This window comes from Lynx rufus, unplaced genomic scaffold (genome assembly GCF_022079265.1).
Source record: "Lynx rufus isolate CCGP_SWC_20201006 ecotype Redwood Valley unplaced genomic scaffold, mLynRuf1.p SCAF_2, whole genome shotgun sequence".
NCBI lineage: Eukaryota > Metazoa > Chordata > Mammalia > Carnivora > Felidae > Lynx > Lynx rufus.
In genome coordinates this window covers 12,900,978-12,927,815 of record NW_025814834.1, presented here as the reverse complement: position 1 = coordinate 12,927,815, position 26,838 = coordinate 12,900,978, and the positions used below count along the sequence as shown (strand labels likewise).

At 36.6% G+C, this 26,838-nt stretch overlaps 1 protein-coding gene across 1 annotated transcript in view; it reads left to right on the top strand.

Moving 5' to 3' along the window:
* The window catches only part of NYAP2 (neuronal tyrosine-phosphorylated phosphoinositide-3-kinase adaptor 2), a 250,748-nt gene extending 230,273 nt beyond the window's left edge, over window positions 1-20,475 (top strand). Inside the window, exon 6 of the mRNA XM_047082987.1 lies at window positions 20,248-20,475. Within this exon, the coding sequence (XP_046938943.1) occupies window positions 20,248-20,475 (228 nt within the window). The remainder of the gene's footprint in view (window positions 1-20,247) is intronic.
* The last annotated feature ends 6,363 nt before the right edge of the window (window positions 20,476-26,838 follow it).

Sequence of the window (26,838 nt, the reverse complement as noted above, 5' to 3'; positions counted from 1 at the left end):
GAAACGATATGGCACTTAATTTCTAGAGTAAAATGAATGGTTATCCATGACTGCCTTCTCATATCATTTGGCAAGATATGTTTTTTTCACAAGCTGCATAGGTTGCATTAATGATTTTCATTAGTCATTGTTTATTAATGGTGAAAGAGTGTCCATGGCTCTTCTCAAAACTTGGAACAAATTAATGGCTTCCATTTTCAAAGGTCAAGTTCTTTCAGAGCTTTTTCTAAAATTTTATGGGAGGAAGGCAACTTTTCATTTAATTTGTAGCATTTTCTTAAATGAGTAAAAGTAAACATAATGACCATTTGTTTCTTTCCAGAATCCTATATGTTTTTGAATTGCATGATAAGATATGAAATATAAGCTTTGGGGACCCAGAGGCATCCTCCCAGAATATTATTTATGAAACTCATTGCTCATGAACATGGTATGATTGGTTGTAAATGTGCAGATGTGTAGAGTCTTTGAGTCTAGTCCTAGCTCAATTATCCCCTTGCTAGATTCCATGGACAAATTATTTAACCTCTCTGACTCAGGTGTCTTATCTGAAAAATTGTGGTAATTAAGATGAGTTGTAATTATAGTTCTAAAGAGTATAGGATAATGGTAATTTATGACAAAATAGATTTGACAACATCATCGGTTTTGTTATCATTGCTCAGTCCTCAAAGGACAATGAATAAATTATTTCATTTCTGTCCCAGCTAAGAGAAAGATACTAAATATATTATATGAGAAACTTGGCAAGTTGTGTTCAGGGAAAAATGTAGCTTGACAAGTATGGACATCATTACAATTGTTTTTGGAGGCATGTTCTCATTTTAGAAGAATGTTTTAAAAAAGCAAATACTTATTTCAGAAAAAAAAAACAGAAAAGAAAACATTAGTAATACTGTATAATTTGAAATCATGATACTAGGAAAAAAAAGTGAGTGTACTAAGTAAGAAGTTGTACTATATATGATACAGTGAGTATTTGGATACTTTTAAAAAATTGTGCCTACAATGTTCATTAAAGCATATAATAATTATATTGAATTATGTAATTCTGTTGATTATCTAATGTAACTCAAAACTTATTTATTTATTTATTTAAATGTTCATGTATTTTTGAGAGAGAAAGAAAAAAAAAGAGTGGGGGAGGGGCAGAGAGAAGGAGACAGAGAATCCCAAGCAGGCACCACACCGACTGCAGAGATCCCGAGATGGGGCTCGAACCCCTAAACCATGAGATCATGACCTGAGCCAAAGTCAGATGCTTAACCGACTGAGCCACCCAGGCGCCCCTCAAAACAATATTTACAAACTGGAAACACATTGGTAACACATGTTTACTTCAGAGTGTAATTTCTAATGGTTTTAAATTTTTTCAAATCAGTTTTATTATTGACTCTTTTTTCTACTTCTCAAGAATGCTCCTGCGTGTAGAAAGATGGTGTGAAGTCCATCAACCCTGAAAACTCTCTGCCTGTCACCACCCTGCTCTGGAACCTTAGTTTCCTCACCTGTAACATGGAAATGGTCACAGTGCTTTTAGTGAATATAAATGGAGACATGAGATGAGATGATGTATTGAGCAGGTAGCGTTGTTTTTGACATGCTCTGATGTCCGGTCTACCTCGTAACATTTCCCCTTGTCTTAGAAGTCATGAGTGAGTGTTTGGCTACAGCAGGACAGCTTCTCAGGAGCTGCAATACCTCAGGTCAGAAGGTCAATGGAAGCCTCTAAAAGCTGTTATGAAGCTTGACAAAATACATCTCTCCCTCATTAACCAAATATATCTTTGACAGAGATTAAAAGGTTGCTCAGATTTAAAAGTATGGAAAAGCTCTAGTCGAAAAGGCCCTGCCTTATAAGGTGTGGGGTTTTCTTACATTGGCAAGAGGTTGCTATTCATTCACAGACTGTCTTACCATGAGTCCCAAATATGGCACTGCTCCTGAATTACTCTACTGACAATAATTTGCATTTTTCTAGAGCTGTAGGGCTCAATTTTCTCAAGATTAGTATTACTATTTTAATTTTTATTTTAGGGAGAAAAAGCATGTGAGCATGGGGGAGGGAAGGAGGGAGAGAGAGAGAGAGAGAGAGAGAGAGAGAGAGAATTTTAAACAGGCTCCACACCCAACTCAGCACCCGAGGAGGGGTTCGATCCCATGATCCTGGGATCATGACCTGAGGCCAAATCAAGAGTCAGACACTCAACCGACTGAGCCATCCAGGTGTCCGAAGATTATTTTTAATTCAAGACTATTTTTAATTTTATGAACATAAATGTGTAAATGACAGAGATAACACCTTTTACTTATATAACTTTTTATAAAGATATGATATATTTTATTGGCCTCTATACATAATCAAATTGTAATAGAGACTAGCATTCTTATTTTTAAAAGTGGAAAGTTGAGACTGTTTATAACTTCCCTAATGTCCCTTCCAATGCAATTTTATTCCCTGAAAACTACTAATGGATATTAGCTATGGTTTGTTTTGTAATTCTGAACCCACACGTTCATTAAAAAAAGTATATAAAGAGAGCATCTCATTAGTATGTTGCATATCATTTCCACAATTAGATATGTATCCATCCATAGAAGTCCTTTTTTAAATTTTTTTAATGTTTACTTATTTTTGAAAGAGATAGAAAGCATGAGTGGGGAAGGACAGAGAGAGAGAGAGAGAGAGAGAGAGAGCCAGCATGGGTGGGGGAGGGGCAGACAGAGAAGGAGACACAGAATCTGAAGCAGGCTCCAGGCTCCAAGCTGTCAGCAAAGAGCCCAATGCGGGGCTCGAACCCGCTAACCGTGATATCATGACCTGAGCCGAAGTTGGAAACTTAACTGACTGAGCCACCCAGGCACCCCCATCCATAGAAGTCTTTTTAAAAGTAAGATGTAAAGTACTGGAAAATATCATTCTGAGACATTGCACCCTAGATCTGGATATAGCCACATGAAAAAACTAGCTAGAATACAAGTTGTAAAATAACAATACACTTGTTCACACTTTGTGTGCTTTTTTATATTTGTGATTATGGATTGAGTAGCTAAGTGGCCATAACAGGCATAGCCCAAAATTTTAGTATTTTTCCCCTGAAGTAGTGTTTCTCTGTCACACAAATTCAACATGGATGTTCCTGGTCGATGGCTATTTCTGATTTGGGGACCAACCTGGGCTTCTCCCAAGGTAGAGCTCTGTCATTCCTGAGAACATCTGTACCTTCAACTGAATTTGCTGCCTCTGGCTGGTAGGTGAGGGATGGAGGGAAAAGAGAGATCATGCATGAAAGATTTATTTCAGTCTGTCTTGAGAGAGACACATTGAATTTAGTTACAAGGTCCTTTGTAACTAGAAGGGTGTATGTAGGTTTCAGTAAGTAATTATTGTAGATATAAATGCACAAACCATGGTGGCAGGCATGGATTGAAAACAGCGGGGTCTAAAGTCTTCGGAATTGCTGAGGGGTTACTGAATTCAGAGGGAAGCAGTGGGGCACTGAAGATTCTAGAGTTAGATTCGGCTATTCTGTTGCCTGGTGGTACCTCTTTGGACAGCACTGTAACTCCGGTGAGCCTCAGATACTTAACCCGTGAGACAGGAAGAGAAAGAAAATGAACACTTATTGGCCACATGCTCTTTTCCAGAAACGGTGATAGATAAGTAATAGAAAAGGTTTAGAATCCCACTGTAGTCACAAAACTGCTTGAGAGTTGTATTTCAAGAAAAATAAAACAGACTCGTTACTGTTTGCTGTTGTGGTCCTGTGTACAGCCATGAGAAATTATAAGGTCTTTCATGAATAATACATGATTATTCTACTAGAAGATAGCCAATGCATTTAGAATTATCTCTATGTTAGCAGGTGTGGAGAACCATAGGAAGAACAGTTTCAATGGGAAACAAGAGGGGCGCCTGAGTGGCTCAGTTGGTTAAGCGTCCAACTTCAGCTCAGCTCATGACCTTGTGGTTTGTGAGTTCGAGCGCCACATCAGGCTCTCTGCTGTCAGCACAAAACCCTCTTTGGATCCTCTGTGTCCCTCTCTCTGCTCTCCCCCACTTGTGCTCTCTCTATCTCCCTCCCTCTCTCTCTCTTTCTCAAAAATAGTAAGTAAACACTTTAGGGGCACCTGGGAGTTAGTGGGTTTGAGCTCCATTTCGGGCTCTGTGCTGACAGCTCAGAGCCTGGAGCCTCCTTTGGATTCTGTGTCTCCCTCTCTCTCTGCCCCTACCCCACTAGAACTGTCTCTCTCTCAAAAAACTAAACATCAATTTTTTAAAAATACTAAATAAACATTTTTAAAAAGTGGGAAAGAAGAAATGAAAACAGTAGTAGGATTTTTAGGCCACCTCAATTCCATTTGAACCCTCTAGCAGCTACAAACTATTACAAAACACCCATATCCTCCTTCTCCCCCCTAGTCTTTGTGATTTTCATTTCTTCCCCCACTTGTATTTTATTTCTGAGTTGTCTATGCATCTGACCTGGGGAGAAGAAAGGTTGTCATTTTAGCTGTTATGAAATCATGGGTTTCTGAAGGTGTTGGTTATTTCTTCAGGCTCTCAGAACAGCATGTCAAGAAGGATTCCTCATATTTTCAAAAGTAATAGGTGTATCACATCTTCAGACATCTAAAGATGTCCTTGACTGAGAGAAATCATCATTTAATTTGCCTTGGGAGTGATATGGGAGCCCAGAGTTCTTAGGAAGGAGTTGTAAGCAATGAGATCATGAAAACAGACATGACCATCAGGTCCACACATTTCAATAACAACCTAACTTACGTAGCCATAATGCTCTGACAATGGGAGCCCTTTGACGTTTCTAGGCAGATAAATGGCGTGATGAAAGCCATTCTCTAGGGACACGGATGTACAATAGCAGTCGTCACCCCTCTTTCTTAGTGACTTGTCAACCAGGGTAGAGGCACAAGGACAATCCTGGAATAATTTCCAGCAAGGACTTTACTGCTTTAAATCTTTGATTTGATTCCACTTTTGAACATAAACAGTCCTTATGTACAGAAGGGAATGATACTGTGGCCCACACATGATTCTCTGGAAGGTGGGTGCTGGGAATGCTGGGGGATGGAACAATCATTTTCTGGGTGATAACTCAAGTCACTTCCAGGATGAAAGAGCATATGAACAGGATGAACACTAGAAGCTTTGCAAGTATTGATTTAGAAGAGACTTTGTGCATATGGGTTTGGTTTTTAAGCTAGGTGGCCTTCTCAATGGTTAACACTTTAATTACCATTTAATAAGAAATTCCTTCCAGTTTTCAAACGTTAGCCGATTGCATCCAACTGCCCTCATGAGAAGTGTATTACCAGCAAATAAGAGCCGTTAATCCTGGAAATTAGATGTCAAGACGTTCAGTTTGAGCCTTGCATGGAAACCCTTGTGTGTTTCTCCGTCAAGCACATCTTCCACAGGACATGCCTGTCCCAAACAGCAGTTAGCTGAGCCTCTGTTGCATTCGTAGCCCTTCTGAAGGAGGTCTTTCTGGGCAGTGAGTAAACAGAAGAGAAGGAAGAAGCCAGTGGAAGATACAAAGGCAGCAGGGAAAGCACCTGTCTCTTGAGCTTGGTAGATCATACGCTACAAGGAGACCTTTCGCTGTTGGGTTGATTTTGGGTTTCTCACATGAGGCGATGGGTTTTTCCTGCCTTTCCGTACCGACCACGTGAAGAGTTGAATGAATTTGGCTAAAAGGTATTGGCCGACCTCTTCTGAGAAAATGCAAATATAAGAGTCCAATGCACTTATGGTCAAAATTACAAGGCTGACTTTGATTACTTGAGGAGTCGGGGCTAGCCAGGAGGTGGGATGAAAGGCCTCGAGCTTTAGGTCCGTGTGGCCCAGACATGGAATCACAGAATGAAAGGAGATTTATTTAAATGGCACAGTTAGGGAGACACAGACCCCGACGCCTGCAGCTGCCTGGCAGGAATTAATAGTGCTTGCTCACTTTGATAGAATCAGCGGTACAGCAAATATTTTTCTCCTATTAAAAATTTCATTACCAGTAAAATGTAAAGTGGCAACTGGCACTTTGCTTCAGCATGGAATAAAAACGGGGACCGGGTTGAAGTGAAAGAGATAAGCCTACGTAAAGAGAGGGGAGAAAACTCACCTCCACCAACTGTTGCCAGGCTTCTCTGATTTTTCAAGAGAACCCCAAAATCTAGAGGTGCCTGTCTCCCCCTTCCCCTCTCTTTCTCTCCTTTAACATGCAATCTACTGATTTTTCTTTTTTCACATCGGCTCAAAAATGTAAAATATCGTGCACCTTATATGAAATACAGCTATGAGCCCCATGCGGCCCTGAATTTTACTGTGTGCCCTCTGGTTCTTTCTAACCTGAGGCCAATACGCATGAACTGACTTGCCCGGAGATAGTCAGTAACAAGGCTGGCTTCAAAATTGTTGGGATCAGAAGTGTGTTTCTCCTTTATAGCAGAGGGGTGCTCATATTGGGCAATGCTTTCTGGTGGAGGAAAAAAATATATTTTATGTACTTTCCCAGCTTTATTCAAAGTTATAAGAACTAAAAATGATTGTAAGCTATTCCAGAGATTATTATTAAAGTCTGTTCCTTGAGGGCTAGGATATTCTGCTTGCCTGTGAAACTCCCTCTCTTTTTCTAGATAAAACAAATGTTTACTGAGATGTGACTCTCCTTAATTTATCTGTGGTCAAGTCCATATGCGCTATTAAAAGCCAATATTTTGTAATGAAATTAAACTTGAAATTACATTAATGCTAATGTAAGTGATTAAGAGAATATACTTAGTGAAAAACATCAATACACTTCTTGTAATTGAATTTTATCTTCTAATACTGTTTGCTCCTTAAGGGAATGTCTCTTTAAGGCATTCTACTTATAAACTTCTTGCTCATTTAAAAACATAAATTAATTCTGAAACCTGCTCAGAGGGTTTTTTTTTTCCTTTATTACAAACAATTAGTTTAATCAATTAACAGCTGAAATTGTATCTGTAGTCATTATTAGGTTTAATTGCTGAGAAATATGTTGTGTCTTTTTAATTGGGAAAAATGTATCACAATTTTTAATAGCCTTTTTACTTTCCAAGGGCAAAGACTTTATGATCATAAAATAATACAAAGCTGAATCAAAAATAATATATGTATTTTTGTATAATATAATATTTATATATTTTATGTTATTTTAAATTATTTTATTATTATATAATATTTTACATATTCTATTGTGGTTGGCGTATTAATTATATATTATCTAATATAAGTATGTTATTAATTATTCTATTACATTACATCATATTATATATTTTTAAGAGTATGCGTGGTTCTGCCTATGGACATAAACATAATTTTTTACATAAGTTTTTTTAATGTTTAATTATTTTTAAGAGACAGAGACAGAGTGTGAGCAGGGGAGGGGCAGAGAGAGGGAGACACAGAATCGGAAGCAGGCTCCAGGCTCTGAGCTGTCAGCACAGAACTCGATATGGGACTTGAACCCACAAACCGTGAGATCATGACCTGAGCCGAAGTTGGATGCTTAACTGAGTGAGCCACCCACGTGCCCCGACATAATACTTTCTATATGTGACATGAATCAGCTTTTCTCTGAAAAGCCTCGTCTTGCATTTTGATATATGAATGTCATATATTACATTATATAGCATTTAGGCTTATGTTAGATGTCCTTCACTACTTTATATACATTTTAATACAGCAACTTTAAGGAAATTTCAGACGCTTGAGAATTATATCAAAAATCAATTATTTCTCATACAATACTGTCATCGTGTCTCAGCCATTTTTCTGTATCCTTGCACAGAAGAATCCACTTATTACATGTGTAGATATGCTCTGTATACCTGTATAAAGATGCAAATACCATGTCATTCACATCTAGATGAATTAGATAGAGAGGTTTCCATTATATGCTTGACAAGCCTTTCGCCAGGAAACAGACACTAAATTACGTACAATTGCCAATTTGCATTTTGCGTGTCTTCATAAGAGATACAAAGTTAACACCCAATTCTGACAACTTGCTTTTTGCTTTTAGTTGTCATCTTGTAATATGGAAACGTGATGCATTTACAATGTTTCAAACCTTCCGTTTTCTGCATGTTGAAATTTTATTCTTCTCTAAAATTTGGCTACAGCAAAGAATTTGTAAAATGATGGCTTGATGCAATTAGCATCCCTGGCCTTTTTCCATGATGCAACTTTTTTCCTTGAGCTTTTTCTCCAAATGCAACTCATTGAATCAGCTAACATTCCTGCCGCTCATTCAAGAGATACCAGTAACTCACCATACTTGTGAATATACCTAGAGAAGCAGATGTGTGTGCAGAAGGATTACTACATTGTCTGCTACCATGGAAGGGAGAAAAAAGATGTTTATTGAAATGAATTGCAGTGTGGTTGATGAAAAAACCAGAAAACTATCTCCAGAGGGAGGGACTTGGCTTGAGGCAGTGTCCGTAGCAGGTAATAATACACGCTCAGCACGTACTTGTGTGGAAGTCCTACCAGTGAGTAAGAGGTTTGGAAGGGAGATGAGATGGATGTTTATACAGCGAGTAACAAATCGTCATTCTTATTGTTATTGAAATTGTTACGGAAATTGTGTCCACTTGGACACATCTCCAATCAGGACACCCCATCCATTTACATTAAATGTTTCACTAATCGTGTCTTTAGGAAGGCAGCCAAAAGGGAGATAAAGCAAAGAGAAGAGAGGAACTAGGTTTGCAGTTCAACTCTGGGATGTTAAAGATAATCAAATGACAATTTTCCAAGGCCTTATGAGTGTATTCTTGTGGGTTAGATGCAAGGAACATGCACGGTGGACAGAAGGTCTGACCCAGGGAGGGAGATTATCGTGTTCTGCTCCCTTGTTAATTCCTTTTCACACCCAGTATGGAGTCTGTCTCCGGGGGCTGCTAAGTGATCTTTAACCTCTTGCGAACTTGAGTTTCTCATCTGGAAAATGGTGATCACAGGGTTATTGTGAGGCTAGCGTGAAATGAATCAAGTGAATGTTCACATGATGCCTTGCCCACTGAGAGGAAACACTTTGGTTACTGTGTGCATGATTTCAATAACATGATGAGAGGGTGGTGGTGATGACTGAAATGGCAAATATGACAAATAATAAGGTCAAAGTTTCACTTCTCCGCTAAAGTTTTCATAGATTATAAATCTTCTAACCTTTTAATCTTTCAGCAACAAACTTTATCACCTTCATTTAATCTAGTACATTTTCCCATGTCATTAACTATATGAAGTGAAAGTACCATAATAACTCTGTGTGTGTGTGTGTGTGTGTGTGTGTGTGTGCGTATGTTGTTTCCAGTTTGGGCCACTTTAATCACAATTAGCTGTGGTATGGTCTGGTGTAATGAGAAGGGCATAGACTTTGACATTAGTGTATTTAGGTCTTGAATCCCAATTCTTGTTCTGCCTTCTATTAGGAATATGATGCTGTAGATACTATTCAACCTCTTCAAGCCTCAGTTTATCATTGAAAGAATAGCAATAAGACATGCTTATAAGAATTAATATATGCTAAGTGCCTGCTGAGAGTCTGGAACAGGGTTTATGCACAAGAAATCACGGTTGCTGCTTATTACATTGTTGATATTATGATTGTTCCTGAGACTGGGACAGTCCTTTGCTCCAAAGCCACATGACCAAAGGTGAATATAACTTGCTAAGTTATTTTAGAACTTTTGAAAATCATTCAAGAGTGTTTTAAATCATTCATTGAGTTCAATCAATAATCTTAAGATATGAGATTTTACCAGCTGTAGTCACCATTTTTTCTCTTCAGTGATATTATTGACACATATATTCCTTCAGCAAAACTTTTATTATTATATTTTTTGTATATGTGCTGCTGAAGCGAGCACAATTATTATATTTTTTGAACAACATGATAGCCAGGAGATCCCTAGAAATTTTCAACAATTTAATAATAGATGTATGATATATATATATATATATATATGCAAAAACATGCAAGTACATATATACACAAAAGTATGATACATAATTTTATACACACATATATAAAATGTGTGTGTATATATCTTCAGGAATATATATGAAATGTACATATGTATATGTGTTTCGTGTGGATGTGTATGTCCTTGTGGTAGACTTCTAGACAGGCTTCAAAACAGATTTTTATTTTCTTTTAAGGGAATATAATGATTCTTTTAGACATACTTGTTAAATATTTTCCTAAGTGAAACACTTAAGAAGACCATTGTAATAAATTGCAACCTGGAAGACTACATTTGTCCAAAATATGCATCATCTGAAGCAGAAAAATGAAATTTTTTTTTCTTTGGAAAAGACTGATTAGGTGTATAGGTGAGTATGGATGTAGATTTATGTTTCAAGAAGATAATGGTTACACCAGGGCAATTTGAAAAGGGGAAGAACAATTTTTTCATTTAGACATTATTTTCCTTAAGGTAGAATTGATATATATATTTTAACGATTGAGTGTTTCACTCTAGCTACTACCTTGTAAAATGACATTATAAGACAGAAGTGCAGAATTTAAAATGTGACTAAACCATTATGATTAACAAATATATGCTTGAACAGTTGATTAAATACTTGTAATAAATAAATGTAGGTTCTTAGCTCATGAAGAATTAAAAAGTAAAATTTGTCTCTTCATTGTTTTAACTTTTGTCTCATTTTCCACCTTAAATATATTTTTCCCTTCCTAAGCAACATATTTTTCACTGACGAGGAAAAGTATAAATAAATTAAGTAAAATATGAATTAAAGAGTTTGCTGAAGCCATAAACTTGAAAAATATAAATCATTATATTTATAGATTATTGAAAAGGCAGGGGGGTTAAAGAATAACAAATGGAGGCATTTTGAAACTATCAATTGATTTGACTTTGGAAAAATTAGAAACATCTGTCTGTAATAACAGAAATGACTATAAAGTGTCAGACACTGGAAATAATTAGCATAAATAAAATGTAAGTACCTGTTTAAAATTGTTTAAAAAATACAAAGTAAGTAAATATATAATATAATATAATATAATATAATATAATATAATATAATATAATATATATAATATAAAGTAAGTAAAAATACCACCTCATTAGAGACCAAAAAAAAAAAAAAGAGTAAACTAAGGGTATGAATCAACTTTTCTGTTATTAAATGTTTTGGAAATATGCAATCTCATTGAACTCACTATTAATAATAGCAAATGTTGAAATCAAAGGGTTCTTCTAGACACAGAACATTTATAGGGTTTTTGGGTTGTTGCTTGCTTGTGTCTTTGGTAACACAACCCGTGCTAGTAGGGTATGAATCCCACACTGCTTATGGGAATGGAAAATGGTTTAATTTTTCCGGAAGAACAGGAGGCTATATCTGCATCAAAAGCCTTAAAATGGTCTGATGCTTGACTTGGGAGTTACTTTTTTGAGAGGATTTCTGTAAGAAAATGTCATAAAGTATTGAAACATGACTTACAGCATTTAAAAAATGAAATCCAACCAAAGTAAAGGTATTCATAATGAATAATTTGTTTTTGTTAACATGTCTTGAAAAAAGCGTCTAAAACTCTATAATAATGAGGAAAACACAAGGATATGAAGTTTTATATATAGTGGAATCATAAGTTAAAAATAATTTGTATGTTTAGGTTCATACACAGTGGTTACATATATACATGATTATAATTATGTATATATGATTTATATGTAAGGAAATATATTAAACATTTTGTGTGGTGGTATCACAATTGATTTTTCCCTTAAATTACTATAATCCATATTTGGTAAGATAGGCATAAGTTACTTTTATAACCAGAAGAAACAAGTGGAAAATCTACTTCTCAGGTTAGTCGTTTTAAAATTTATTTCAAAGAAACTTTATTTATTATGATACTTCTTTGAGGGTACTGACTTAAGATTCTAGGGCTACCAAAATAACATAAACAGGATTTCTGTTTTCCAGAATTTCAGAATCCTGTGCAAAACTCATAATTAATACGATATTCATAGCATTAGGAGATCTACTGACTTCAAGAATGAATGAATGAATGAATGAATGCTGTGCCAGCAGTAAGCAAGCATGGCTATCATAGTGGATCTCAGAATGGATTGGATTCTTGCTGCATTTGGCTGGACTTTAAAAGCATAAATCAGATTTCACATGAAAAATAAGGGTTCAAAGAGGCAGAGAATTCCAGAATGGGGAAATACCCTGATTTAAAGAATGGAAGCAGATCTTGTGCCTGTGGTGTTGGGTGAGTTGTGATAGCCTGTATGACGGGAGTACAAAGTAAATAATGGAGTGAAATAATTAGCCAGAAAAGACAATGTTGAAGTTCACTGTGGTGTGTCTGGGGCATTGACTGTTTTCTGGAGGAAGTGGGGAGCCGTAATATGATTTTGTGGGGGCCTCACCGAGAGTACTTGGGCAGAAGAGTGGCTGCAGGATTACAGGTGACCTGTACGTGCAACAGTAGAGGCCATATCGATAGTTCAGGAACTGAATCAAGAAACTGACACTGGAAATGTGAATATAGGTGACAGATTCGAGAAACATTTCTGAAATAGAATTAAACACTTTTTGGATCATTTGAATGCCGTTACCTAAGCCCCACTTCACGCAGAACCTAGAGTCGGACTCTGGGGATGTTAACTAAGAATGTGCATTTTAACAAGCTCTCAGGGGATGCCAAAAGCGTACTGATGTTTGGGGGGCATGGGTTGGTCACCTAACCTGAGCCAAAGGGCCAAGGATGCTGAGACCTCACCATTCAAAGGATATGAATCCTTGAGACCCCAAGGATTCAAAGACCTTAGAGTCTGAGAAAGATGCTCTCAACTGCAGAACATCCAGGATGTGGCTTCCATGGAATCAAGGGCTGAGTTTAAGGTCGGATGGCTCTTAAGGTTCAAAAACTGTAGGAAATAATTTTTTTTAACCTTGTACACTTGGCATATTGCTGAGTTCAGCTGAACCGAAGTGGAATAAAATCATTTATGTATTAAAAAAATTTTTTTAACATTTATTTATTTTTGAGAGACAGAGAGAGACAGAGCATGAGCAGGGGAGGGGCAGAGAGAGAGGGAGACACAGAGTCTGAAGCAGGCTGCAGGCTCTGAGCAAGCTGTCAGCACAGAGCCTGATGCGGGGATCGATCCCACGAACCGTGAGATCACGACCTGAGCTGAAGCTGGACTCCCAGTGGACTGAGCCACCCAGGTGCCCCTCTATTTTGTCTTTAAAGCCACGGAATTGTAAGGCTGTTTTTGATTAGTGAGTTTTACATAATTGATCATGTAAGCAAGCACAAACATGTAAAACCAAATAGCTTACATGGCTTGAAATAACAACATGTGATGTTTCTCATATGCCTAGTAGTTGATCAGAGATTATACATAAAGGGGATCTGCAGATCTAGAAAAGGAAGGTGGAGTTGGTGTATGCCCATGATGTTGCATTCAAAAGCAGCTCTGAAACCAAGATGTGGCTCTCATTTTGTCAATATATCTGCATTTTAAAGTGAAATTTGGTGGGGCGCCTGAGTGGTGCAGTCGGTTGGGCATCCGACTCTAGCTCAAGTCATGATCTCGCGGTTCGTGAGTTCGAGCCCCGCGTCGGGCTCTGTGCTGACAGCTCAGAGCCTGGAGCCTACTTCGAATTCTGTGTCTCCCTCTCTCTGTGCCCCTCCCCCACTCACACTCTGTCTCTCTCTTTCAAAAATAAAGATTAAAAAAAATTTTTAAGTGAAATTTTGGCATCCAAAGTAAAATCTGCAGTTCCCATAGAAGCCTTAGGTATACACTTGTCTAATAATTCTTTCATAAAGCAGAGGTTCTGAGTCAAAGTTGTTGATAAATGAGAGAGGAGGACAAGGGAATAATTTAAGAAGCACCCAATCAATAGATCAGAATTAAAGATGGGAAAAAAAAATAGAAGCAAAAAACTATTTAAAAAGCTAAAGATAGGCCAAAGATACTATTGTTACAAATAATATCATCAAAATCTAAAGTTAGGAGAATTTTATACATATGTTTAATTCTCGTATTATCAGAAAGAAAACAATATAACTTCCTTGTGGAGCCTCACGAATGGTCTCTGTCACCACTGTGTAATTCTGCTTTATAATGTGAACACAGCCACGGATGATACGTCCACAAATGGACATTCCGGGTGCCCATTAGACGTTCATAGACACTGCCACTTGAATTTGATATAATTTTCATGTGTCAAAAAACATTCTTTTTTTTTTTTTTTGGTTTCGTTTGGTTTTGTTCAACTGTTTAAACACACAAAACAGAAATTCTTGCTTATGAGCTGTACAAAAATAGGCAGTGGGCTGTATTTGGGAAGTGGGTTGTATTTTGCCAACCACTGACGGTTACCCTGAAGTTAGATGTAAAAAAGCCACAGTTACTTACATGTTTATTTTTTTTATGTATGTTTTGTTAATAGAGTTTCCATCTCTTTGCTCACTCCAAAGGACAGGAAGAACACTATCAATGACAGCACTAACAGCTCTGGCTGACCTCAGGACACCTATGGATAAGGGAATGCATGGAGGCAGCAGACTCACTACCTCCCATAATTCCTGAAAAATTAGCTTTCCTTTCTCCAGTCACACTTCCCCTTCCTTGTTGCCCCGCCAATGCCATCCATGCTCTCCTAGGGAAATTTTCTGCAGGGTAAAGGAAACATGCAAAGAAATTTGGTGACTCTAAGCTTCTTTTTCAGTCAGATTAAGGTTTACACTCCCGTGTTGGAAATGGTGATTTTCCATAAGAGGGGTTACGGGAGGTGGAGAAATTGGCGCAGAGAGAGTAACATGGAACTGATTTTTTATTTTCCTGAGAGCATCTGAAAATTAGTGCTGGTGTGGGGTCTATTGTTTTAAGAAATTAAATTTTATTCACAAGTCACGGTTACATTTAATTCCAAGGCCAACGAGACACTTGCTCGACATTGCTTGGTCCTTTAAGTCTTTGGTAAATTACTGCTTGTTTTACATGTTAACTCATGAGGCACAAACAAATCAAGTCAATGAAGCTATGCCTACCTGTATCAATTTGATTCCAGTATCCATTTTAGTGTTGAAGTGCTAACGTTGAAATGCTTATTTCAGATTTTTTTAAATCTCTTTATGGTTTTCATATTTTGGAAATTAAATAATTTTAAATAAATATATGGAGATTTATTATTGAACATATTATCATTCTTCTGGTCTTTGGATAAAATATACTCAATATCAGAAAGTACTTAGTTTATTTCCTAGAGAAAGTAATGATTGAAGTAAATTAAAGATTCCTTGACATTTATGTTATTCTGCATGCGTTGAAGGATCAGTAGATAAGATCATTAACAGCGTCTGGGGCTTTACAATTTCCCAATCCAATTGCCTCTGTTCATTGCCTCCTATAACCATGTGAAGTATGATGTATGTGGCAATACATGAAATGTGTATATAAAGTATGTCCAATATACATAATATATATAAAGCATATACAAATATATATACTATGTGTATATGAATTATGTACCAATATACATACAATGTATATAGGAAGGGCATACAACTTCAGAGAGATACATGACTTTTCAGTATGATAAAACAATCAAGATCCCAATCAAGTTAGTTAACTGTTTCCATTATACCGTGTTGCTTCCATCTAAAAACATTGCAAGGTAAATTGCAGTTAGCATTTGGAATGAATGTGGTTTCTTCAGGTGATTTTTAAAAAATATATCTTTTGAACTTCATAATAGTTTTACATTTACAGAGAGGCTGCAAAGAGGGCACAGAGGGTTCCTGAATGCCCCACACCGAGTTTCCCCCTTTTTTAAATATCTTATATTGCTGCTGTGTATCAGTATTGAAACCGTATTTTTAAAGCCCACACATTACTTGGATTTTCTTAGTTTTTACGTATCTGTTTCAGGATCTTTTCCAGGATACCGCACTAGTCAATTTCAGTTATCATGTCTCTTTGCCTTCTCTAGATTGCGACAGTTTCTCAGACTTCCCTTATTTTGGCTCATCTTAACAGTTTTGAGGATTTCTGGACTGGCATTTTATAGGGTATTTCTCATTTTGTGTTTGGTGTTTTTCTCATGGTTAGGTTGGGATTAATGGGTTTCGGAGAGGAGGAGCTCAGAGGCAATGTGCCTTTCTCATCACATCATACCAAGGGTCCATACACTCCACATGACTTCCCGTTGTCGATGACTGGTGTGCTGTGTATAGTGTTTGCCAGAGCTTCCCACGGTTAAGTTACCCTCCTCTGTCTTTCCATACCGTATCCTTGGGAAAGAAGTCACTGTATGTAGCCTGCTCCTAAGGGATGAGGATTTATGTTTCCCTTCCTTGAGGAGGGACTTCACTGGATTTTATCTGCCTCAACTTATTAGCCAAGAATATTACCTCTGCCGGATCATGTTGTCCGAGAGATGTAACGAGATTCATATTAATTGAGCAATTGTCTTACAATTGTCTCCTAATGTGTGCTTGTTGTAAATCAAACCCAAGAGTTCTTTTAACTCCAGGTTGAAATGAAATGGAATTTTACAGCTAAATTGAAACCGGTCTTGAAGAATTTCGTGACAAATCATGAAATATTTTATGGGTAGTATTCTTAACACACCTCCTATAAATACTTAACATGTTATTTGCTGTGTACAAACTAATAAATTGAAGCATCTTACTATCAGTGAAATGTAATTTTTAGACATGTTTTCTGCCATGTAAATTGCCCTAGTGGTAACATTGGAGTTTAATGTCGGGAATTAAAAAGAATGTGCACCCTCCAGAAAGAAATATTGAAAAAACAGATGCTATTTAAACGTAAACACGGAAAATAGATTTGTCTTCCACCAAATGAATCACATTTAACAAGTATTTATTTCATCTTAACATAGTAATAATTTTCTTGGGTATTTTAAATGAGAAAAAAAATATTTGACAACAACTTAATATGAGATGATCCTATAGCATTCTTTGCCAGACTTATTAAAATATTGAAATTAAAAAAATTTTGAATTGGCTATTTTCTAATACCGTGTATTTAAATTCTCTTCAAAATATCTAGCCTTCATTCATGTACTGACAAATGTTTTCTCACAGAAGTTGTATTGACTATACATCTGGCCACCAAAAGAAAATAGTTTAATATTAAAAAGCCAGTCTGAGAAAAAGGAGTTGATTTTCTTCTATTAATATTTGAAACCATTAGATCAATCAAGTGGATACTTAACTATTTTAAAATAAAAATGTAAAGAACATGAAAATCATGCTTTGTAACCCTTTATTCTTAAACTTATTTTTTAGATTTTTAAAGAATGGATTATTCTTAAATTGACACACTTATAAAGTATAAACTTCTAATTGGCAGAAAACACATACTTATAGGTAATGTAATGCAGTTATACATGCGTAAAATGTAACGATAACTCTGAAATATATTAGAGATACTGTTGTTAGAGCAATTTAGGAAAAATATTATTTTTCAGTGACATGTACTGATTCACACTCTTAAATATTAAAGGAGATTAGATATTATCCAATTTGTGGGGAGAAGTAAATACAATGCAAATGTTGAAGTGATGTAAATATCCTACCTTAAAGAAGTTGGAGGTTTTGCGGTTTTATTGGAATGTGTAACAGACCCAGTGAGATTTTACTGAGAAGAAAATTATCTGGAGAGCTTTCCAAGGGTGAACAAACACTGTTCAATGATGGTGGCTTCTATTCGTTCATAAAACTTTTATCGAGAGCTTAATGACTCTGTTCTGCATGTTGGGTCTGCTAATGGATAAAATTTGGGGCTTCCCCTCTGGGAATTCTATGTTATAAATTCCATTTTAAGAGTTTATAGTCACTCAATAAATTTTGCTTGTATTTCCACCCAAATAGAGTTACTGTATTTTTATTGCATGGGTTATCAAGTTCTAAAATATTAGAAATCTTTTGAAAAAATTCCAAGCCATTTTGGGCAATGTTCTGTTGGTGCAAAAACCTATTGGTTAGATTAAAACCTATTATCTGGTTAAACCTATTTAATAAACATCTAGAATTTCATTTGAAAGGAAAATACCCGTGGCTGTGAAACATGGCTCATTCTTTCAAGGAACTTTGTATCGAATTAGGTACAAATATACAAGATATTTATCTACGAGTACCATCTTCCGGACTCCAAATCCAAGCCGTTGATTTGGATTTATTTGATAAACACTTTTTATTCCCTCCTTAAAGCCATAAATATGTTTGTATTTTTTGAGTAGCACCCGGATATGGTAGTACCTATGCCAGTAACTATTATTATAATTTCTAGATAATATTCAGTAGATTGAGCCTGCTGTAGTAGAAAGACTATTCACTGTGGAGTCAGACAGATCCAAGTTTGGTAGAGGTCTGTCTCCCATGTAGTAATCTGAGACCTAGATCTACTTTCTCGATCTCCTTTCTGAGACTCTGTTTTTTCACTTGTACTGGGTAGATAAATCCTAGCTTTCGGGGTAGCTGGGAGGATTCAGGGTAACATACACAGAGCTCTTCACACACGCTTGGCAGAGAGCAGGCACGAAAAACTCCCATGGGTTTGTCAGTGCGGCAGTGACAATACTTAGGCAATGATTTCGTGTTTTGAAAAATGACTTCACCTTCATTATCCAAGTTAACCCTTATATCGACTTCTGGAATTGAAATAGGATCAATTCAGCTATTCAGATAAAGACACCAGGAAGTACAATTGCAGGGAGGAGTTTCATACATCCAGGCTTTGATTTCTTGTCTTCTAGCTCTAGATCCTGCTGTCTCCGTGAAGGATTGCGAATCATGAGAATTCGGTCTTGCCTTGTTCGCACCAGAAACTTACCTGCCTGGCTTTGGGCAACGTGTGCAGTTTCTTGAAGCCGTGGCTTCCTCACCTGGACATTGAGAACATTGTGCTCCTTTATCTTCCCGATCCTTCCCTGTTGTACATGTACGCTGAAAGTCAGTATAGTGTAGTTGTTAAAGGCAAGGTGTTAGGAAGGAATGAACTCCTGGGATCCAATCCCGACTCTGACATCTGCTGGCTCTGTAAGCTTAGGCACGTCACTAGATCTCTCTAAGTCTCATTTTAGTCATCTTTATGGATTAATGAATAGCACTTACTTCAAAGCATCATCATTGTGAGGAATGAATGAATGAAATTACGCAGAGTATGTAGAATGGGATCTGGTACAGAGTAAGCGTTATATAAGTATTGGTGCTGATATTTATGCTAAAATTGTAACATCTAATACAGTGACTCCAGCTGAGCTATTTTAGCCCTTAAAGTCAAAGAGTAGACGTGCTTAGACACAGCTTCCTCATGCTGGATTGGTGGCCCGATCACATTCCTCTCCTTGTTTGGCAGATGCAACTCGGTAGTTCTGTTCTAAAGAAGATTTACCAGAGGACATGACCACATATACCTACCAGGGTGCAATGTTCATCTTTCAAGAAATATGTTATGTCTATCAGTACACGGTCAGCTCTGAACCATCTCCTGGCACGTAACTGACCCCAGGAATCTGTTTCTCTAAAGTGCCTGGGTCAGCGTGAAGGCACAGGTCAATGATTCTAATTAGACATTTGCTGAAGCATCAAAAGCATGGAAAAATTCTTTGCAAAAAATTATTTGGGCATTTAAATTCCAAGCATTCGATGCACAGGCAAAGTCGTTTTGGTAGAATTATGAAAAATCTTAATTCTGTATGTTTTTTATAAAAAAAAAAGTTTTATTTCAAGAACAAAAATGTTCTTTAAAATCTTCAAAACATCTCATATTCATATTAGATCTCACTGAAAAGCAGTTCCAATAATTGAACTTAGACACCTAGAAGACAATGGAGTCAACATAAAAGTCCTGGGTAAATACAAGGCAAATAGCTTTAAAAAAGAAAGGGTTCTCTCTACACTGTGAGCTCCTGAAACTTATCAGAAAAATCTTCTCACCCAAACAGTTGTTTAATTATATCACAAAGTCAAGTACAAAACTTATTTATAGTCCCCATACGTCAATTTTGCTTTGTAAGAATTACAAAGGTAAAGAAACAGCTGACATTTTCTCAAAACCACGACTAGCACGGTGCAAAAAAAAAAAAAAAATGACGACAACAACAACAACACGATTGCTTTCGTTCCATTTTTTTTGCTTCTGTATTCACTCTTTCTTTTTTGCTAGGTGGCATGCATGCAGTGGTTTCATGGAGACCATACAATGCTTGAGATGATTGAGAAAAAGCGTTGCTTGTGCAAGGAAATAAAAGCTAGACAGAAAACGGAAAAAGGCCTTTGCAAACAGGATAGCATGCCTATCCTACCCAGCTGGAAGAAGAATGCAGGGGCAAAGAAGTACAGCCCTCCACCCTACTCTAAGCAGCAAACGGTGTTCTGGGACACCGCCATATGACTGTGCGCAGGATGGCGTGAGGTCCACACGGAGAGGGAGGTCGACTCAGTCTTGAGATAAAGAACTGTTACGTGTCTTCTCTGTCGGGATGGAATGCCAGTGCTTCCCCGGAAAACCCATGGGAAGCTGTGCCTACTCACAGGCAACTTCAACATAAAATGTATATTAATTGTATCCTTGCAATTAAGACACTTATTTATCCCGGATTATTTTGAATCCAAAAGATATTAAGATGTAAATATTTTACTAGTTTATGGGTGACACCTGAAATAATACACATTATACGGATATAAATTACAGAAATATTGAGAGTTTTACTATATGATATAATTTCGGTATTAACTGGTTTGTTATCTCTTTTATATGTAATCCCTTGATGCCTTTTATTATTAATTTTTGCATTTAAGACGTTATTATTTTTTTTCTGTCCACATTTGGCTTCTGTATGAGAGCTCACAGCTATAAAAATCATGTTCAATCACATAATATAAGATCTGGTGCTAGTAATGTAGAAATCGAGTATCATATTCGTCAAGAACATCTGTTGCTTTGTAAGTTTCTAAGGATTTGACAGGAAATGAATGCAAATGTGATGCTTAATTTGGACGTCCACATTACATCAATACCAATATTTTTGCTACATTGGCTTTATAAGAATTTCTCTTCAATATTGTCTTGTTTATACTAAGCAATCATTAGACTCCAGAGAAAGTTATTAGGATATATTTGGATTTCCCAGCAGAAAACATTTCCTTCAGAAATGACTTTAGGGACATGTGTCCTTGCATCATTGATCTGATTGGAGGAGACCAGGGTTCACTGTGACAATGGAAGGAATAAGGAATCAATAGCTAAACAGCATGACTGCTTTCAAGAAAGCAGGACCAGGGGCCTCACAGCCACTGCAATCACTATTTTTAAGTAACTTTTCACGTGTATGTTTGTTTCCCCTAGAAAATGAGAAATAAACATTCAGACGGACGCATTTACATATTTTAGCACGTTAAATGCCAATCTGTCTCAAAATTAAGGCCCATTAACAAACTAGTGTTTCCTAAGTTTTTTCAAACGAGTTCTCACCACATTTTGGGGTCGCAATCTTCTGTGCATGACCATCACACCCGTTCTTACTGCTTAGGACACCATGACCAAAGAGTTTTGACCCCTTGTTTCTTTTATTTTGTTTCCAGGAAGAGGCGGGAAATGCAGGGGAGAGGGGGTGGAAGGGGTGGATTCAATTTTATGTGGTGGTAAAATTTAAGTTAAACAAATCATATATATCTTTTAAGAGTAACTTGTTAGTTGAATATAAATATTGCCACGGATGAATAAAAAGGAAACTATCGCGTATATTTTGTAATATTTAAATTACTATTTATGCTTCCTAAAATTGACAGTATGTGATTCTTCTTTAACAATCAATTTAGTATTATATTTCTGAGAGAAAAAGGTACGTGTTTGAAGTTATTGTCATAGTGGTTTTCCTCGTAAGGGTGTTGACAGCAAGAGTCACTGCTGCTCAATAAAACCAAATAACAGGAGTTAGGGAATTTTTGTAATCTATATTGCTAACAACCTAGTGATGCTTTACCAGTAATCGTTCCTTTCAAGCCTTTGAAATGCTATAAAATAATTTTTTAATATTTTATAAGTAATGGATATTTTGATGTCCAACTAGAATTCTGAAAGAATAAGGAAAAAGGGTAAGTGGGAGCATGTGTATCTGTTGTTTTTGCGTGAATGAGTTCTCAGCAGGAGAACTGTATACGTACAGTGCTTACTGAGGTTTTAGGTTTTGCTTGTATCACTGAAGTGGTAAAAAAACAAACAAACAAAAAAGCAGGATCACAAGTACGGGAAATCATGGAGAGATCTTAAGTGGCTTCAATAAATCCTACTGCCGTGTTTCACCAGTTAGAGATTATATTTCAAACCCAACAATCAATGGAGTACCAATCGAAGAGGGATGGAAATGTGTTAAGATAAAATCAGCATAGACATAAAATGTGCTGAGGACCCAGGTTAGCCTGATTCAGGTCATTCTGACCACAGGTACTCAAGCCAATCGATGAGGCGTAAGACGTCAATTCTCAGCATCTTGATGGTGATCTTGGTGTATGTATATGTATATTCAAGCTCAGTGTGGTAATGGCTGGATAATTCCTTTGAAATTTATATTTCGGTAACATATCCAAGTGTGTTTTTCAGATGCCAATCTTTCCCCCTATCTTTCTGAATAAGGGAGAAGATATTTCTCACTGCTGGCCACTTGTCAAGAAGGAAACAGAGGTACTGAAATGATGTGTGTTGGATTCAGACATTCCCATTTGTTCTGCCAAACTCATGATGTTGCCAGGTTTCATGGACTCTTTTTTCAAGCAAGTTATTTTCTGAGAAGGCAGCTTGTTTGAAAATCTGACCTTGGGCAACTATTTCTATTTAATATCTCCAAATCTTCCTTTCCATGGGAAGTAATTGAACGATCTGGAAAAGTGGCTTCGCTGATATTTGACTCCGTAACTTTTATTCAGTGCCCAAACCACTGTCCATTGCAGCTTAGCTGATAGGGCCATAACCATTCTATAATTAATTTTCTCTTTGTGTAGCGTTTCTTTGTATGGAGAAAAAGAAGTCATTAGGATACAAAGAAAAATCAGTGTATTCTCTCGTGGCAGGCAACCAGGATGCTTCAGTCTGTGAACTTGGTCAGATGATCAACATTCCACATACAGAGCACAATGGGAAGGTATAGCTCATATTTTTAGCAGTGCCAAAGAGCAAATGGTATCCTGGCATGGTTATCGGGTGGGAAGAGCTCATACCTATGAGAAATGGTCTTTTCACAGCAAATTTTACAGAAACAGAACTTTATTGGCTGTCAGCAAGATGCTTTTCTATAGGAAGAACTTGTTAGCACACAAGAGACCAATTTCTTTAGAGTCGATGTAAGGGAAAAATCAAATTCTGCATTTCTGCGCAATGCCAGAAACTAGCATCTTCTGAGGTTTTATGGCAGTTCCTCACAGGAACACTGCTACCCTTTCCCCCATATTTATGCTGCGGACGCAAGTTCAGATGAAGGTGATTGATTTGCGTTAAGTGAAGGTTAATGTCCACCCATACAAAATATTCGGGAAAGTGAAAGAAAGCAAAACTTAAGAGGTTAACGTTTGTAGTTTTAAAGAATATACACATTCAAATATCCAGAAATGGTCTGGATACCACAAGACACAACTTCCCTTTTCAAAACAGGATGTTGGGACTTGGGACACGGAGGTTCCATATAGTTTTGTTGAATGCTTCCAGAGAATAGAGAAACATTTTTCTTACTACACTCTGGCTTTGGCCTCATCCTCACATATCATTTGGTTTGACTCTTTGGGCATGTTTAGTAATCAAGTAAAGAAAGAAAGAAAAAGAAAAGAACTAAGCAACCTTTTCGGGTTATTGTTTTAATGAACTATATAGAAGGCATCAAAACAATGCACATTAACGATACAATTTAAATATCACCTATATGTTAAAGTGAATCACTTCACTAAAGCAGAAAAGAGATTGTAAGTTCATTATGGCTACCTATAAAATTAAAAAAAAAAAAAACTTTCCTCTGATTTAAGCAGTAGGTGATCTGAGAGGAGATACAATTTACCCTTTTAAAGGAATACAAGTAGGATGGAATAACAATTCATAGGGCATTGTATCCCAAACTTAAATGGAACTGAAGAAAAATGGTACCTATAATATGTAAGATTAACTTACTACATCTTCCCTCCATGGGAACATTGATAGCTAATTGTAGAATGTGGACAATTTATTAATTTATTATTAGCAGTTCATGGTTGAGAAACGTATTAGTTATTTTTAAAAATTCTGTGAAGCACTTGGAATTAAATATTCAAAAAGATATGATCCCTGCCTTCAAGGAACTTAATTATGCAATCCTTAAAGTTTCAAAACAAAGCCAATTATTTCTAAGAAGGTATACAATATCACATGTTTGACATCTCCTTTGTGTTTATATATGGTATTCTCTCTTTTTTTCCAGATCAAGTGTACAGTCGAAAAAAATACTAAAACATATTAAAGTTAATGTCTAAGTATAAAATGTTTATGTATAAGACTCTATATGTACACATAGGATATGTACTGCTGTCTATGTATCTCAGTAAAAGGATAACACGTTTGCCATGTTGGACTTGAACATTGTGGCTTGTTGTTTGGATTGATTTAAAACCCTTTGATATTTGGGTCAATTACATTGCAGCAAAGTGTGTGTAATCTGGAAAAAAAAAACCATCTGATTACATTTCCCTTTAAATATTACACAGTTTCAAATTTAAGGGGAAACACCTTTACAGAAACATTGCTGGATTTATCGCAACCAAGTACGTATGAAGATCTTTTCGAAGTGTTCAATTGTCCCCAAATGTGACTGGGTTCGCCCACCCTAAAAACATCTACATTTACACATGTATACACCCACATACAGTATACATACTGTATATAATATATATGAAAATGTTTAGTATGCACTTCTTTTGTTTGGAACTCCTTGAGTTAACATTTATAGTGTAGCAATTGGCATAAAGTGCACTGTGATTATAAAAAGCAAAGCACAGTAAAGTCACAGGTCTTGTTATCTTGCACTAAAAATGTGTTTACGTATTTAGCAATTGTATGTTTACTTTTTTGCTCTTTTCAAGAAACTAAAACAAATAGCTATTGAGAGATGATATAAAATATTGTTTTCTAGTGGATAATGGCACGACATTTTTAAAAGACAGGGTTTTTAAAAGAAACCATTAAACATCCATTTCAACATAACGTGTTTACCGTATCGAAGAAGCTGAATGTCATATTACATTTTCATAACTCATTAAAAATGTCAGGTATGTGCCTGAAAAATTGTGCAAATAAGCATTAGCTAACAGATTTCTCTATTCATGTGTTGTTAGCCATTTCTATATGCATATTAATATAAACACTGATGTTTTAATTTCTCTTAATTTTTGTACTTGATTTTTTTAGGTAACATGTAATTATAAATGTACTTTGATACTACTGAGTAACCAGATGTTGTTGGGAAACAATTTGTTTTCTTTAGTGCATTGGCAATATTTTACAATACTTTTGTGCTTATTTATTTGTGCTCCCGTGTAATTATAATAAAAGCAATAGTTTAAATTAGTTGACTTTGTTGCTGTTGGTATTCATTCACCAAGAAACACGATTTGTGAGAATCTTTCGAAGAAAAGCCCATACAGTTTTCAACTTCAGGAGTGATCCCTGACATTGTATGTATCGTGGACGAGTGGCAGGGGTGAATAGTGAGACCCTAGACTCTTCAATTTAGCTAGGTGACCCCCAGTGGTCCTCAATCACCACTTGGCTTCTGCCTCATACAGAGGAGTCACTAAATAAGAAGAAACGACACTTTTCTTCCTTCAATATGCACCTAATTCCAATTAAATGACTCAGCATGGGTCTGAAATATGCTGGAGGCATTAAGAAAAAATCCAGCCATCTTAGACCTGCGTACATAAAACGTTTATGGCATGGGTGTTTGCCACGTTCATGCATTCAATCATACCTCTGAAATTAATCTAGTTTAAATAGGGAACAAGTGTTTGTGGTTAACACTTACTGGGGTTACCAATAGCTAAAATGTCATTGGGCACTTGACATATGTAAAACAAGGTTCTGGAACTCGGCAAGCTTACACAAAAAAAGTATACTTGTGATAATATAGTCTCCTGTAATAGTTTCTCATGGCTGCTTCATCAATTACTTACATCTTCTGCCACAGGTCCAATTGCAGTGTGATTTATTACAATTTTATAATTCCTCAAATTCCTTTCATGTTCATTTCTTAAAAGAAATCCAGTCTATCCCCACCATTTAGCTCCTCGTCCAGCCACTCCGTGTTCCGTGGGCATTGTACTTGAGGGTTGAACCAGAAATAATCATGCTCCACATCGTCAATGCTGCAAGTTTCCATCCATCTCAGCTCACAACAAGAAGTACCCCCATATTCTATATCATCTCTTCTATTTCCCCAACTGCCACTAAGACTTATTTGTTTCCAACTTTATGATCTCACAGTCTGATTAATTATGTTGATAGTAGAATGCATGATAAAACAAAAAAATGGCCTCTGGCCATTTGCATAGGAGAATAAGTGAATGTATTAACATGTATAAGTGAATACCTATTAGTAGAATGTCAGGCAATGTGGCAGACTAGGAGATTGGAAGAGGAGGAAGTTTATGCAGGGGGCACCTGGGTGGCTCAGTCTGTTGAGCATCTGACTTCGGCTCAGGTCATGATCTCACGGCCTGTGAGTTCGAGCCCCGCATCGGTCTC